General features: G+C 35.3%; 2 protein-coding genes across 3 annotated transcripts; both read right to left on the minus strand.

Annotated features, from left to right (window-relative positions):
- Positions 1–1,218: 1,218 nt before the first annotated feature.
- On the minus strand, positions 1,219–3,763 carry LOC124644774. 2 transcript variants are annotated; one of them, XM_047184311.1, is made up of 3 exons: positions 3,651–3,763; positions 2,782–3,050; positions 1,219–2,522 (listed from the first exon to the last, which is right to left on the minus strand). In XM_047184311.1, the coding sequence occupies exons 1-3, from the start codon at positions 3,703–3,705 to the stop codon at positions 1,467–1,469; spliced, it is 1,380 nt and encodes a 459-aa protein (XP_047040267.1). In that variant the 5' UTR covers positions 3,706–3,763; the 3' UTR covers positions 1,219–1,466. The 2 variants fall into 2 exon arrangements, with proteins under 2 accessions (XP_047040267.1, XP_047040276.1); XM_047184320.1 differs by lacking the exon at positions 3,651–3,763 and adding an exon at positions 3,337–3,398.
- A 910-nt stretch (positions 3,764–4,673) lies between these two features.
- On the minus strand, positions 4,674–7,076 carry LOC124644787. Its single transcript, XM_047184334.1, has 3 exons — positions 6,932–7,076; positions 6,119–6,381; positions 4,674–5,796 (listed from the first exon to the last, which is right to left on the minus strand). Exons 1-3 carry the CDS (start codon positions 6,984–6,986, stop codon positions 4,741–4,743), a joined length of 1,374 nt encoding a protein of 457 aa, XP_047040290.1. The 5' UTR covers positions 6,987–7,076; the 3' UTR covers positions 4,674–4,740.
- Between the last annotated feature and the right edge of the window lie 7,838 nt (positions 7,077–14,914).

Consider the following 14,914-nt stretch of genomic DNA (forward strand, 5'->3'; position numbering starts at 1 on the left):
CCATCCGGCTACGGGACGCGGTTGGAACCGCGGGCGAAAGCTAGTTAAATATAGAAATGAAACCCGCTTTCCGTTGTCACGACATAACATGAAAACGGCTTAACCGATTTGGCTGAAAATTAGAAGGGAGGTAACTTAGACCCGGGAGAAAGTTTTAGGGTGGTTTTTGTCACCATCCGGCTACGGGACGAGGGGGTGAAACCGCGGGCGAAAGCTAGTTTACGTATAAAATTCCATTATGATTCAAAACTTTATTAACCTAGTGTAGCTAACACTAGGTTAATAAAGTTTTAGACACCTGGAATGAATTACGCATTTTGCGTGAGATTGTCACCAAAGAGAGCTGGCCTTCTTACTGTCACTGAACTCTAACATTATGGCTACATTTAGCTCCTTATTTTATGCGGCAGGAATTTCAATCGACAATCAATGTATTTTATGCCCAAACTTTATATTACGAATAATTAAAGCCATGGGAAGGTTGAAAAAAAGACAGAAAGATTAAGATTCGTTTTTTATGACTTCTTAATACGTAAGCGATGTAAGTACATATGGAGTCCTGAATATTAATGAGAACCTGTGGGAATGTTGACCTCTTCAGTATCGATGCGTAGTTTATTGTTATTCGATTAAGGTTCATATCTGACGTCAGAATTCTGAGAAATTATTAGACACAAACGTAAAAAAAGTAGTACGCCAAGTACGTCAAATAAATAGTTGATATTCAGAAAGCTCGACAGCATAATTTTATTAATATAATTTCCCATTACGCATAACAATCAGCCCTTGATATAATTTGGTAAAAACCTAATCGCGCATTGACATTTTAAACCCTGCCATCTTTCGTTAAAAAATGTCCAAATAAAATAAAATATGCCAGTAGGCAGGGAAACGGTACACAAAAAACACATTACATACAGATTGCATGCCGTTTTAAACTAATCGATATTTCGCTTTAATGATTTTCCGAAACGATTCTCGATACAGCCGAATCGAATTTCGATACCGTTATTACCGGTCCGAGTGCATTCGTGACTAGGTAATATAATATCGGTCATCTTTTTATGTGAGTGTTTGAGTCTAAATAAAGCTTTTTTGTTATTATTCTTTTTGTGCAATTTTGTATCATGTGCTATTAATAATGCAATGCAATGTTTTGTAGCTATAAATACAAATGTGTGATCGATCTAAGCATTGGGATTAAGAAGAAGGCAAACATAACTAATTGATTAAATATAATTCTATTTAAAAATCCTTCACAACAAATTGATGATTCAATATTAAAACAAAGGAATATAATATTAAGTAGGCACCCGGTAGGCTACGTAGGTAAAACAAAATTCATTTTTGATGTGTCACTGAATACTTAATTAAGTACACAGAAAATACATAGTAATACAATCATCGCAATTAACATCTATTTAAATACATTATACATAATGATACATAATCTAAGCAAACACTGATTAAAAATTAAAGAAATCATCTTCATCATACGTTGTATTGACTACCACTGGGCCTCTGAGAGCTGACAGTTTGAACCCAGACGCCTGAACTTCATCTATTTTAGGCAATTCCTCCTTAATCAGCTCATCTACATTCAATTTGTTTAATTCTTGCTGTATTCTCTCTTTAAGAGGTCCCTCCAAAGCATCCATGATCTGATACCTCAATAAATTGGGGATTACATTAACTAAAAATTCGACGACGTAGTCTATGGTGCCAGCCCCATCCATCCGAACTTGGATGTTCCCAATATCAAAGTCTATATCCCTGAACACAGGAGTTTTTCTCGTATCAAGCGGTTGTGCAAGGATTATTCTGGCACTTATGTATTCTACTGAGAATGCTGCAGCGCCTGCCTTAGACACCATACCACCTATGGCTGAGATATCCCACTGAGTCCTACCTTCGAGCTTCTGTGTACCAATTTCAAAATCAGCCACAGCCGTATTGTTTTCCAACCTCAAAGTAATATTACCCTCTCTCTGGAAGGACGATACTCCTAGAATCCAGGTATTTAACAAGGAGATTGTGAATACGCTCATGGTAGTGTTGTAATCCTTAACCCTGTACGGATCCAGCTTCATATCACTCACTCTATGTCTGACATCAATAAGGACCATGTCTAAAGGAGAAATTGAATTAGGAAACTGCAAATCACCCGCTACTTCCTCCAGTTTGGTGTTGATTTCAGCCCTGATCTTAGGATAGACTTCCTTGAGGATCGTTGGTAAACTGGAATCAAAGAGGGCAGCTCCCCCAGTGTTGATGAAACTCTGCAGCATTCCTCCGAGGAAGCCCAGGTTTTCGAAGTTCATGGAGATAGTGTTGAAACTGGGAGCTAAGGCGATGTTCTGTGCTCGAAGTTTTCCGTCGCGTTCCACGCCGACATTGGCCTGAGTGACTACATGTAAGCCGTGTATGTCGACGGTGAACGGTCCCTTGGACGATCCGAACCATGAAGATATCGAGTAGTTGCCTCGGCCCTGTAGGACATCTATGCTGAATGATGCTTCCACCTGGAATCATAAATTTTATGGGTTAGTAATTTATTTCTTACAGTTTTAGTAGAAGACACATGGGAGAAATATAGAAGTAAGTGAATCAATTACAGAAGTAATGCTTATTTCTAAACACGTCTCTTCGATGGATGTAGATAGAATATAATGTTACGATAAAGGGGAGATTACAAGAGTACAAGATAATTAACAAAAGACTGTGTAGGCAAACATAATTTTGAAAAATTGTTCTACTATGATACAATAATCCCATATTTACCGCCAAATCTTCAATTTCCGCGTTCACATGCAAGATGCGAAGCTTGCTGATTCCATAAACTGACGTATTCGTCAGGTACAGCGTGCCCACTGACAAGGACTGCTTCATATCAGCCACGGGGCATGGATCCGGGATCACGTCGCCTGGCAACCCGACCGGGTCAGCTTGCTTAAAGTGATCCAATATAAGCAGTATGTTCTCACTCATCTTCTTCTCTCCCAATGGAGCCAATGCCAGCGCGAAATCTGTTGCCACTTCGTCTGATTCCTCTGAAATCATTGTTTTAAACGGTAAATGTGTATTCAGAGCATTCGTGTCATCGAAAGATAAGCCGGAGTATACGGCAGACGCAGATGAATGGAAGATAGAAACGTGTTACGCATATGATATTGTACCCACTTGACAAGGTGATTGTGATGTTATGACTAATAGCCGCATAGATTAATTGCACCTAGCTTAGTCTTGTATATTTTTCTGGCACTGCGTAAAAATGAAAACTTTATGGTGACGGTTTGATGAATTTATGTTACAAAGCTTTTTTAAAAAGTCTGGTACCTCAAAAGTTTCAAAAAACCTAAACTAACATCTTAAACTCTCAATTAGCACTTCAGAACATGCTTTAGTACAACATTGCAAATAATGTTTATCCCGATCCTTTACTTATCCGTCTTGACGTCACGAACATTAACGTTAACAACGTGAAATAAATACGCGTCAAAATCTAATATTGACTCATCACCCTGTTCACACACGACAAAACTTCGACAAGGGCGTTGTAACCAAATATTATGGAAACTGCGAAGACTTTAATTAGTCTCAAAACACAAAACTAAACATAACAAATCAATATTTGGATGCACTGTACACACCTTGTGTCAAAACACAGACGAACACAGAAAACAGTAATATTTTATGGAACCACATCCTCACAGCTAATAGTATAAATTATGACTAAAAGGAACCAAATAATGTTCAGTTAGAACTCTGAGTTTGGAGTCAGGGGTCACGATTTATCAGTGAATTGACATTATCAACAAGTAAGTAATGCCAAGGATTTCCTGCTGTGTCAAACGGGAGATCCAAGTGTGTGCCATGAGAGAATTCGTTAGATTAATACTTGCTTAGTTGTGTTTCTGAGGATAATGTAGGTATGTAGTCAGCAACATTATCCTGAGAAGACGGAGTTGCTTACAAGTCTTCGATCAAGTTACAAGTGGATTGAGTTTTATATGCATTGGCTCTAGTAGCTGTACAAACCCTGCTGTTCGAATCAATTCTAGGGAATATTAAGTATTTTCGTGTAAATTTTAGTTTTAACGCGATAAAGTGTTTTCGAAATAGATAAATTTTTGTTCCGACATTTTGAATGATCGACCCATATAAATTGCATCTGGGAACCTTGATAACTAGCGACTACTGGTTCGATGAAGTTCAAATATGAGGGTGTACGCGCGATAGATCACCAAACCGAGTGTATACTCATGGCAAAATTTACTACCTAGTGTGAAGGGGCTCTTATGGTTGCTTTCAAATTTGGTTTTCAAGTTTGCTGATATCAACGCCATCTGTTAATGTGGACACAAACTGGTTCCCAATCATGTTTCTTATGTCGCTGTGAGTTATGACGATGTAATCTTTTGCTGATTTCATAGATGGCGTAATTTGAAAATCAATACTTCTGCAAATTGAAACGGGACTGTTGAACTCTTGCTATGTTATGATTTCTGTTAAATCTGGTCTAGTGATGACAAATTATGTAATGTTCTGTATGGGTCCTCCTGATCATCAGTGACATAATACAAGAACCCAGTCGCGGAAGCATGATGACGAAATAATCCCAGTGGGCCGAAAACATAATAGAAGTTGAAGGTGAAGTAATAAAATAAAGGTGAGACGTATTAACTAATTTATTCAATAAATAAGTAGAATAGCAAATTCAAATACGAAGTCTTTGGGATATTAGAAGTTAAAGAATTCATCTTCATCATATGGCTTCTTATTTGACACCGACTCCTTGAGATCTGATAACTTGAACCCTGTTCCCTGCATTTCATCTAGTTTTGGCAGTTCTTGCTTAATTATCTCCTCGACGTTGAGCTTATCTAGCTCTTGTTGTACCCGTTCTCTTAGAGGACCTTCTAAAGCGTCCATAATCTGGTACCTCAGCAGATTTGGTAAAACATTTACTGTGAATTCAAGGACATAATCAATAGTACCGGCGCCATTGCACCGAACTTGAATGTTACCGATCTCGAGATCTATGTCCCTAAATATTGGCTTTTTTCTGGTGTCCAGTGGTTGTGCTAAAATTACTCTAGCACTGATATATTCCACTGAAAATGATGCAGTTCCAGCTCTTGACACCAATCCACCTACTGCTGATATGTCCCACTGAGTTGCTCCTTCAAGTTTTTGTGTTCCAATTTCGAAGTCTGCAACAGCTGTATTATTTTCCATTTTCAAAGTTATGTTGCCAACTCTTTGGAAAGATGATATTCCAGTAAGCCAAGTATTTGCTAAGGAGACAGTGAATACGCTTACAGTGGCATTGTAGTCTTTGATTCGGTAAGGATCCAGTTGCATGTCACGGACTTTCTTTCGGACATCAATGATCACCATGTCAAGTGGGGAAATAGAGTTAGGGAATTGCATGTCACCAGCGACTTCATCAAGTTTGGAGTTAATTTCAGCTCTGACCTTAGTGTAGGCTTCTTTTAGTACGAAAGGTTTGATTGAGTCAAAGAGGAAATTGCCAATTGTATTGATAATTCCTTGAAACATTCCACCGAAGAATCCCAAGTTTTCAAAGTTAACGGAGATTGTGTTAAAGCCTAGGTCTATGACGATGTCTTGAGCACGAAGTTTTCCATCTCGTTCTACGCCAAGGTTGGCTTTCGCAGTGACCTTCAGGCCAGTGACATTAACTGTGAAAGGTCCTTGTGCTCTGTTCAACCAGGTTGACAGAGTATAGTTTCCGCGAGCTTGTAAAACATCTATAGTCATTCCTGCGTGGACCTGAAACATATAAGAATGTTAGGTAATTAATGTCGAATTAAACATTTTATTCTCTGATGTGCTCCTAAGATTCATAAGTTCTAATTATACAAATATTCTATTCTATTCTATTCTAAGTCTTGTTCTTAAATTATTCTGCTCCATTATAGCAGGCTTTTCATTGAGAATAGCATTCATAACTCATTATACGTGTACGCATCCTGCGATCGGCAGATGCAACAATTGGCCTCACTAACAAATATTTTAAACAAGTCAAGGCTAGAAATACATTGTTTACTACGATAAGAAGGTCCAAGAATAAGTTATCAATTAATTTATTTACCTCCATTGCTCCAATTTCGGCGTCCACATACAAGATGCGGAACTTGCTGATGCCGTGTACAGCTGTGTTCTTAAAGTTGAGGGTTCCGAACGAGAGGGATTGTTTCATGTCGGGCACGGGGTAGGGGTCAGGGATCTCGGCTCCCGGTAGACCGACCGGGTCTGGCTGCTTGAAGTGCTCGATCATTGCTAGAATGTTCTCACTGAGCTTCTGCTCTCCTTCAGCTAGCTTCACGGTATCACTCGTGTCCTCTTCTGTGTCATCTGGAATTTATGTTTGTAAAATTAGATATTTGGTTGACATCTTTTCTCTTAATTGTTTTATTTCACTAGGAATGCTATACAGGGAGAAATTCACTTTTATTACCATTTCAATGATATCTGGATCACTTAAACTAGCGAAGTTATTCATCAACAACATGATAGTCAATGATAACAGTAGTATAGAAACCTTTCTACAAGTTATACATTATCATACTATGCAACTAAGTATGCATAAGTGAATCTAATAAAGGCTTAGCAAACGATTTGCGTGCGACTCATGTTACAAATACACGTGTCGCTTGTTTTAACTTATCAAACACCATAATCTATATTTTAACCAAGTAATAGTAGAGTCTAAATAACATATTGATAAAGCACATCATACGATATTACGATCATAAAAACAATGACGAAAACTGAGAAAAAAACATAACACAAGAAAAAATGACACAATATAGCTCACTACCACATTAGAAGATAAAGATACTCATATAACTGTTAAGAATAAAGAAATTAAACACAAAACAGATAAAATTCACAATAAACACACCTTGAGCAGAAACCGCAAGGAATATGGAGAGGAACACAAGTTTATGTAACCACATATCGGTGACGGAGCTACACTGACTGAGCGATGAATGGCCGTATCCCGTGTTCCCGACCAGGGGTCACAAATTATCGCCGAAGTATTCGTTATCTTTTGTTTGTTTGTCGTGCCAATGAATGCGGTTATTAGTTCGCCTGTTAATGCAGTTATTGTTATTGGTAATTAGGGCTGTTTTAGTGTATTTTTGGAGATGATTAAATTCATTAGTTAAGTGGTTTTATGAGAAGTGTTTTGTTTTTTCCGTTGCTTGTTTGTGAATTCACGCTCTACATTTCCGTCCTACGATGTGCACTCTACATTTTTTTTTACTGTGGCTTAGTGAGAGACGATAGGAAAGTTTTTTTTTTTAATTTGTTTTATGTTACATTGTCAATTCATTTGTCTGTATTTTGTCGTGTTCAAAGATTGTATTTATTTTTAGTACAACATTCAATGACCTCTTTTGCTTTATTGACTTAATAATAGTATAATAATCAAAGAAGAAGTAACCAGAATCTGGAGGCAAGATAAAGTTTACGTAGTTCCCATAGTCGTCTCCACCACGGGTGTTATACCCAATCACCTCCACCATAGCCTCAAGTTAATAGACCTTAAAGACTCCATTTATATCCAACTTCAAAAAGCCGCAATACTAAACACCTGTTGAATTGTTAGAAAATTCATGCAATTGGACGAAAATGAAATAACCCCACACCAAACACACCACACATGCTACATTTACTTGGCACCAGCCCGTAAATGTGGCAAAAAACTAGCCAAGAGCTAAGAAACGCAAACGTTTTCCCCTAAATAATAGCAGTTAGTAAAAAATTTTAATTCACCAAAAGATTAAGAAAGATTTTGGTGGAGAATTCCAAAGACTACTTTAATTATTGTTAGAGGAAATATCACTTTTGACAAACTTTTCTTCAAATACTCCTTTTGCACTTTTGCACCTGTACATAAATACCATCATCCAAATTACTTTTAAATTGCAGCATATGTACCTAATACTTTTAGTTTAATGCCATCTATGTATAGCAGTAGAGACTTATGTGTGGTTTTTGTGACCTTGATATTTAGAATTCAGTTTAGATGTCGCTGTATTAAAACCCTCATAAAGTTTGTTTATTATACATGGTTTGTATCCTAATTCGAATTAGGAGAAAAAAAGGTAGAATAACCAATAGGAAGATAAACCATCGCAAATTTCGACTCTTGACGAAGTTTTTGTATAGTGTGTACCTAAAATAAGATAGATACAAAAGTTTATAAATAGTAAGCTCCTTTTATATGTATAAAGATGACTTGCGTGCAAACCTGGTTTTTCTTCCAGCTATGGGTTGACAACTACTTCGGCTCTACAAGAACTAATAAGTGTAATAACATACAATTTGCGTTCGAGCTCATTCAAGAATCAGGCTACTACTATGTAATTAATTGTTCAGTAATAATACAAATAAATATGTCTATCATAGTTGCAACGGTTACTGGTTCTCTCATAATTATTTAGTAACAAATAAATACTAGATATTAAAAGTCCTTGTGACATTATAAGCACACTACAAACTTTTAGTCGGCCGATAGTTTGTTCGGGCTCATAAATCAGTGTGAAGATGAATGGCACTTAGCCGGTATCAGACTGACTGATTTGATTGAAATCTTTCCGATTTGACATCGGATCAATTGTCGACTGTCGGTCGACTGTTCAGTCTTCAGTGGGCTGCGATTATCAACACTTTTAGCGAAATTAAAAAGTAATTAAATGTAGAATATTATACGTATATCCTTATCCAAACAATTTATCTATTGACAGTTGGACTAATAAATGCTATTTAATGACTTAACTTCAGACATGAGACGTTTATAATAATATAATTTACCTACACATAAGTTTATCTTGACCTATCTAACCCGAGAAATAATTTTCTTGTCAATCATGGTGACGCGCGAAGGATCTCTATTCATATTGAATCAAATTGTAATCAATAAAAGTCCTTTTAAGATCCTTATCGTAAGAGATATTGGACATTGTTTGATGTAGGTCAAGTTAAAGTATACCTAGGTGTCTATCAAGGCAAATACATGACTTTAAATACACTGTATTTATTCTGGATAAAAAAGAGAGATCACACACACTAGATATCCTACAAAAAGGAATTTAAAAAAAATCGCGTGGGACTCGCCCCGAAGTAGAATTCCCAATTATGTTGGGGTTGGTATAGAGTCTAAAGGGATGCAGCTAAGTAACAGTGCTTTACAAGAAGCGACTGCCTATCTGACCTCCTCAAACCAGTTACCCGGGCAACCCGATACCCCTTGTTAAGACTGATGGTACCCCGAAGTAGAATACGTTGTAATTTCATAGTTTTCTCATAAACTTTTCACAGGGTTGACCTATAAACGAGAGAAATTCGTTTAGACGTGGTCTAAATTAATTAATTCATTTTTGTTTAGGCAGATCCATCAAAATTTCTTAGCTTTGGTATCAATAAATTAAATGCGTCAATAAACTAAAGGCAGCTGTATTCTACGAATGTTTTGTCCATCTCCGTCAGAATTTGAGGAAAACTGTATACCTAGATTGATTTCTTAATTTAGATGCGATTATTGAGAAAAAACTAAATAGATATGAATGCAACAGTTGTTTTAATACGTAGTTGCAGACTTCTAACGTCTGGAAAATATTCCGCAGAATACAAGTTAATTTAATGATAATATCAATGCAAATGTACGCGTCAGAATATAGAATTGATTGCTAGGTAAATGTGGATGCGAAATAAAATGATAATTGTTATTGTTTGTTTATGTACGGTGATGGCTAAAATGTTGCCCTATATAACTTAAAAGACGTTTCTTTAATAAAGAAAATTGCAAACTATATTATTTCCATAGAAGTGGATAACTACGCATAGAACACACATGTTTCAGAGTACAAACACTCCTGTTCAAAAGTTTATTTACGTAGGAACACAGAATTATAAATAAGTAAATCTATTGCTGGAAAAACCAACGTTTAAACGCCACTTTTCTACTAAAAATATGAGAGCTAATTAAACAGAATATACTTACAAGGAGTTTTTTACAATTTATGCTTGCTTTGTTGACTAGTTCACTAGCATAGGATACCTTAAGATTAAATTGATTTAAATTGTACTCGTATATAAAAAAATTAAAACCGACTTCACAAAACTTTTCATGTGTCTTTCTGTGGAAGTCGATGTCTGCAGTTCTGTTGAATTTATTTATTAGGTACCAGTAAGTAGATTTAAATTTCCGAGTAAAAATGTCGATGTGATTGATTACAAATAACAACCACTTCTCGCACTTTTATTTGGATACAGAAAACAATAACTGAAAGGTTATGATAAATTGACGCCTTCATGCGTATCTATTCATATTTCTTTTTAGTTTTTCGTCAACAGTCGCGTTGTAATGAGACGATTACCATGACACATGACGAGCTGGCTGTTTAGTCAATGTCTTGACCAAGGCAACTAGGAAGAGAATTGTGCATTATATATTCACTTGTTATTAATAATAGGTTTTAAAGGCCTAGTTGGTAACTAGATGTTTCTATCGGTTCCACCCTCGTCCTGAGGGAACAACTATCTGCACCCCGATAAATCATAACCTGGGTCCATCTTAGACACTAGCCAGACTAAATGTGTATTACTATTAATCGGTTCAGTAGTTTTGGAGTGACAAAGACAACAGACAGAGAGTTACAAAGGATAAGAAAGTTATGAAAGGAGTTTTACTTAAATACCTAATTTACGCGAAATGAGTTTGGAGTAATTTTCCTTATGCATGTTTTTACAAAATAAGTTTATCTGACGTCAATCATTTAGGTAGGATTGGTATCATTTAATAGTTGATGATGCAAAGAAAACTAGCTCATCATACATTTTACTGGAAACCTATATTTCAGGAAAGGTTAACTAACTTCCATAAAAAATATGTTTTAGTGAGACAATATGTGAACTTTTCACTCTTTTTAGCTTTTCAGTATTCGTAGGTATTTTGTACTAAAATTCAAGGGTCTAGATAGTAACATTGTCCATCGAACCAACAGTCCATCACAGCTCGGGGTGACGTGTCTCTGCGGTGTCGTGGTTCTTGAAGAAGATCAGTCATCTGCGTTTACTTTTCAACGAGAAGTTTACATGCACAGTTCAAACTTTACCCCAAACTAGGCATACCTACATCGTTTGCGCAGACATAGGTGGAAGTACTCGCACAATGTGGTGTAAGTAGGTACTCTCTATTTTCTGACTCTCGTAGCTCTATGGGACGACAATCGGACACAACCGCTGAGAGATCAGGCGCAGGACTGACAGCTTGATTTGCGCCCAAGGAACATTCTGATTCTAGAAGCGTTAGAATTTTTGATACTTTTGACGAAACATACTTTGAATTCATCGAACCAAACAAGAGTTACAGTTGACATGTTAGTGATAAAATGCACATATAAATGATTAATTTGACGATGAAGTTATGTAAAGTAATCATTAACATAACTATGAAATGATTAAGATAGTTTAATATAGTATAAGTAATAAAAAGGACGACCGCGAGATTTTTTTTAGATTGTCGTACAAAAACATAGAACAAGTTGTTTTTGTAGTACAATTTAATAATTCATTCGAGAGATATACATTCTAACTTAATATGTAGGTATGTGTTAGTAAACAGCCAACGGTCTATTGCGGTTACCTTGATAATGAAAATATGCAAATAGCAATAAAGTATTGTAAGTCTAGGTCAAATCGATCACTTCCTAACTAATAATAAAACTTACATTGAGAGGAATCTTGTAAATTAGCTGTGTTGATCCGGATTTCATAATTGAAGCCTAATTTTAGAATTGTATTGGAGAAGTATAATTTCAAATACATACAAGATATTAATAATCCGTTTATTTATTGCATAACCTTTGAATACATTTTATAAATAAATCCAAACAAGGTTCAACGATGGATTAAAAATAAACATCACGTGGTCTTATGGAAAAGAAAATAACAAACGTGATTTCATAATAATTATTGTGAACTATAAACAAACAGATACTTGATCATAACCACAAAAAGCAATCTACATATTTATATGGATATCTATGACGTCAAGGAAATTGGGGAAATCCCATCGATCAAATTATGCCTACTGCCGTGTCTGATTCTACAGCAACAACTTTTTTGGGAGGTTTGTCGAGCAAGAGTAATATCTATACTAATATTATAAAGCTGAAGAGTTTGTTTGTTTGTTTGTTTGAACGCGCTAATCTCAAGAACTACTGGTCCGATTTGAAAATTTCTTTCAGTGTTAGATAGCCCATTTGTCGAGGAAGGCTATAGGCTACTTTTTATCCCGGTACGTAAGTACGGAAGAAGTTCCCACGGGATGCGGGGGAAACCGCTGGCAGAAGCTAGTATGTAATAAAAAATCTAGTCTCGGATATCAGACAACAGCTTATCGTTCCATATAAAAAGAAGAATAAAAGTTATGAATATATATAATATATCTATTGCCGGATAATTTTCCCGAATACGTTAAGTAGACTGGTTTAAAGTTTTCGATAAAAATTGGACTGGATATAAATCTAGTTTTGCCAAATAAACGGAATAAATCAATGTCCTGATTTTTTTCAGTTTATGCCAACTTTTAACTGGGTATTTAATTTAGTGTTTATTTTAATATGTATATACTTTGATACATGGTATGCAGAAGAACGTCGTAACCTTAACATTTGGTTCTGTACACAAAATATATAATTTGAGGAAAACTTCACAAGATAATAGACGAATGCATTTATTTCTTTTTGTATTAAATGTTATGACGTCAATAACTCACACAATAGTGAGTTACCTGCATTGCACTTTGTTGCAACGTTTTTTTTTCACAAAATTTTTGTAAGGTCAAGGTTTTGGGAAACCGCTGCGCCCGTAGTAAATTATTAATGTATGTCTAGATAAAATGAAAAGCTCTGGGGTTTTTTATTTGTAATCTAGAATTAACAGCCATTTTCTTTGGTTTACAAAAATCGAGACGTGTAAAAATAACACGCATTGACGAATAGCGAATTCTGTTTAAAGTGTATTCACTCAGAATCCCAAAAAAGTGAATTATGAGAATAGGCATGATGACAAATTTTTAAATTCCTTTGTATGATGTAGGTATACGTCTATTTTATATGAAAAATTATTAATTTTAAGAAAATGCGAAGTTTTTTTATCAAATAATTGCATTTTTCTCTGTCCACTTTGAATCCGGCGCGAAAACGCTTGTCAGTGTCATGTCGTCACTTGTGACGTCACGACTGAAATTACAAGACGCAAGTAAACAACGCTCGTGCAATAATTAAGTTTTTTGTGTTATTAAATATGAATTCGAAAGGGCATAGGTGTTGTGGGGTCCCCCAGTGTAAGAACACATCCAAAACAACTCCTGATAAGTTATTTGTGTACGTTCCTCACAATAAAAAAATACGAAACAAGTGGCTTAAACTTGCAAGGCGAGATTCAAAAGCAATATTGCCCAGGGTACAACTTTATTTTTGTGAAGATCACTTTGATGTAAGTTATTACATAGTTCTCTAGATTCTAGCATAGTTTATAATGTAAATAACTATTTCGAGGTTAGGTTTCATCTCTCATTGTTTTTTCATTAAACTAGTATACTTACATGGAAGTTTTAACATTTCTAAATTCAGCTGAACAAAAATCTTTATTTGATGCCAAAAACTTTCCCAGCATTATGATATCAATTCTAGACAAATTAGCGCTGTTTGCCTTGATAAATCCGGGCTCCATAACTCGTGTTATAAACAATTAATTAATTAAAAACAAAGATCGCAGTGGAAGTTCACAATAACGAAATGTGACGTTCGCGCGCTTTCGCGCGAGTTGTTTTGAGAAATGACGTCACGAGCTCTGATTGGTGTTCAAGATATCATGGCGGATTGCCTTATTTCGTAATTTTATTTTATAAAAATACATATTAATCACATTATTAATAAAGAAAACAGTGCGCGTTTTATATTCCAAGCTTCAAGTTTAATTTAATAAATATATTATTTTAATGATTTTTGATTACTGTCATCATGCCTATTCACTTGAGATCCCACTGACGCTTTTAGAATAAATTATCTATGTATACGGATCTTCAGAGTGGACATGATCTATCTTAGTGAAATAGTGTATATGTAGAATACACTGTCGATATCACTATTGGAAATGTAATGAAAATTCATGATGTATTAAAATAGGGTGAATTTATTAAATCAATAAAATATGTGCCGTAACGAGATGGTTATACCTTTCTTTTTTAGACTTTCCAAAAGGAAGGAGTTCTCAAATCAAGTGTTTTTTTTTAATAACTTTTGCATTATCATTTGAGCATTTCCTTATTTTTTTTAATCCTACTTATTCGTAACATAATGTCACCTGGATGATGGAACTTGAAAAGATAGATAGAAAAGATGAGCAGTTGAGAAGATAGAAAAGATGAGAAGTTGAGAAGATAGAAAAGATAATCCTACTTAACATTATATTTATTATCAAGTGCGATATTTATTTAATGGAAAATTGAGATTGAATTAAGATTTGCATAATGATTATACATATTATTATAACTGAATTAGGTTTATAATGTAGAATTATTCATACTTATGTTCGTATGTTGACATTTGCGGAAGACCTATAAAGTAGTAAAATTACCGGTGCACTTAACTTCTAATGCTCTTGTTAAGATAAGTCTAATAAAATATACCATTATCGGAATTAATTTATTAACAGGAACCTATATTACAAGTTACTAGCCGTTTCCCACGGTTCCATCCACATCTCGTAGGAACTACTGCCCGTACCGGGATAAAATATAAACTATGTGTAGTTTTCAAACAATGAAACAATTTATCAAATCGGTCCAGTTATAGTTTGGCTACAACTA

This window comes from Helicoverpa zea, chromosome 2 (genome assembly GCF_022581195.2).
Source record: "Helicoverpa zea isolate HzStark_Cry1AcR chromosome 2, ilHelZeax1.1, whole genome shotgun sequence".
NCBI lineage: Eukaryota > Metazoa > Arthropoda > Insecta > Lepidoptera > Noctuidae > Helicoverpa > Helicoverpa zea.

Bases quoted from the DNA above. Each gene is read 5' to 3' on its own strand.
- LOC124644774 (XM_047184311.1), bottom strand. From the start codon at position 3,705: ATGTGGTTCCATAAAATATTACTGTTTTCTGTGTTCGTCTGTGTTTTG. The intron at 3,051-3,650 runs GTGTGTACAGTG...CAATGATTTCAG, and splicing joins CGTCTGTGTTTTGACACAAG to AGGAATCAGACGAAGTGGCA. The intron at 2,523-2,781 runs GTAAATATGGGA...TTATGATTCCAG, and splicing joins CGGAAATTGAAGATTTGGCG to GTGGAAGCATCATTCAGCAT.
- LOC124644787 (XM_047184334.1), bottom strand. From the start codon at position 6,986: ATGTGGTTACATAAACTTGTGTTCCTCTCCATATTCCTTGCGGTTTCT. The intron at 6,382-6,931 runs GTGTGTTTATTG...CATAAATTCCAG, and splicing joins CCTTGCGGTTTCTGCTCAAG to ATGACACAGAAGAGGACACG. The intron at 5,797-6,118 runs GTAAATAAATTA...TATATGTTTCAG, and splicing joins CCGAAATTGGAGCAATGGAG to GTCCACGCAGGAATGACTAT.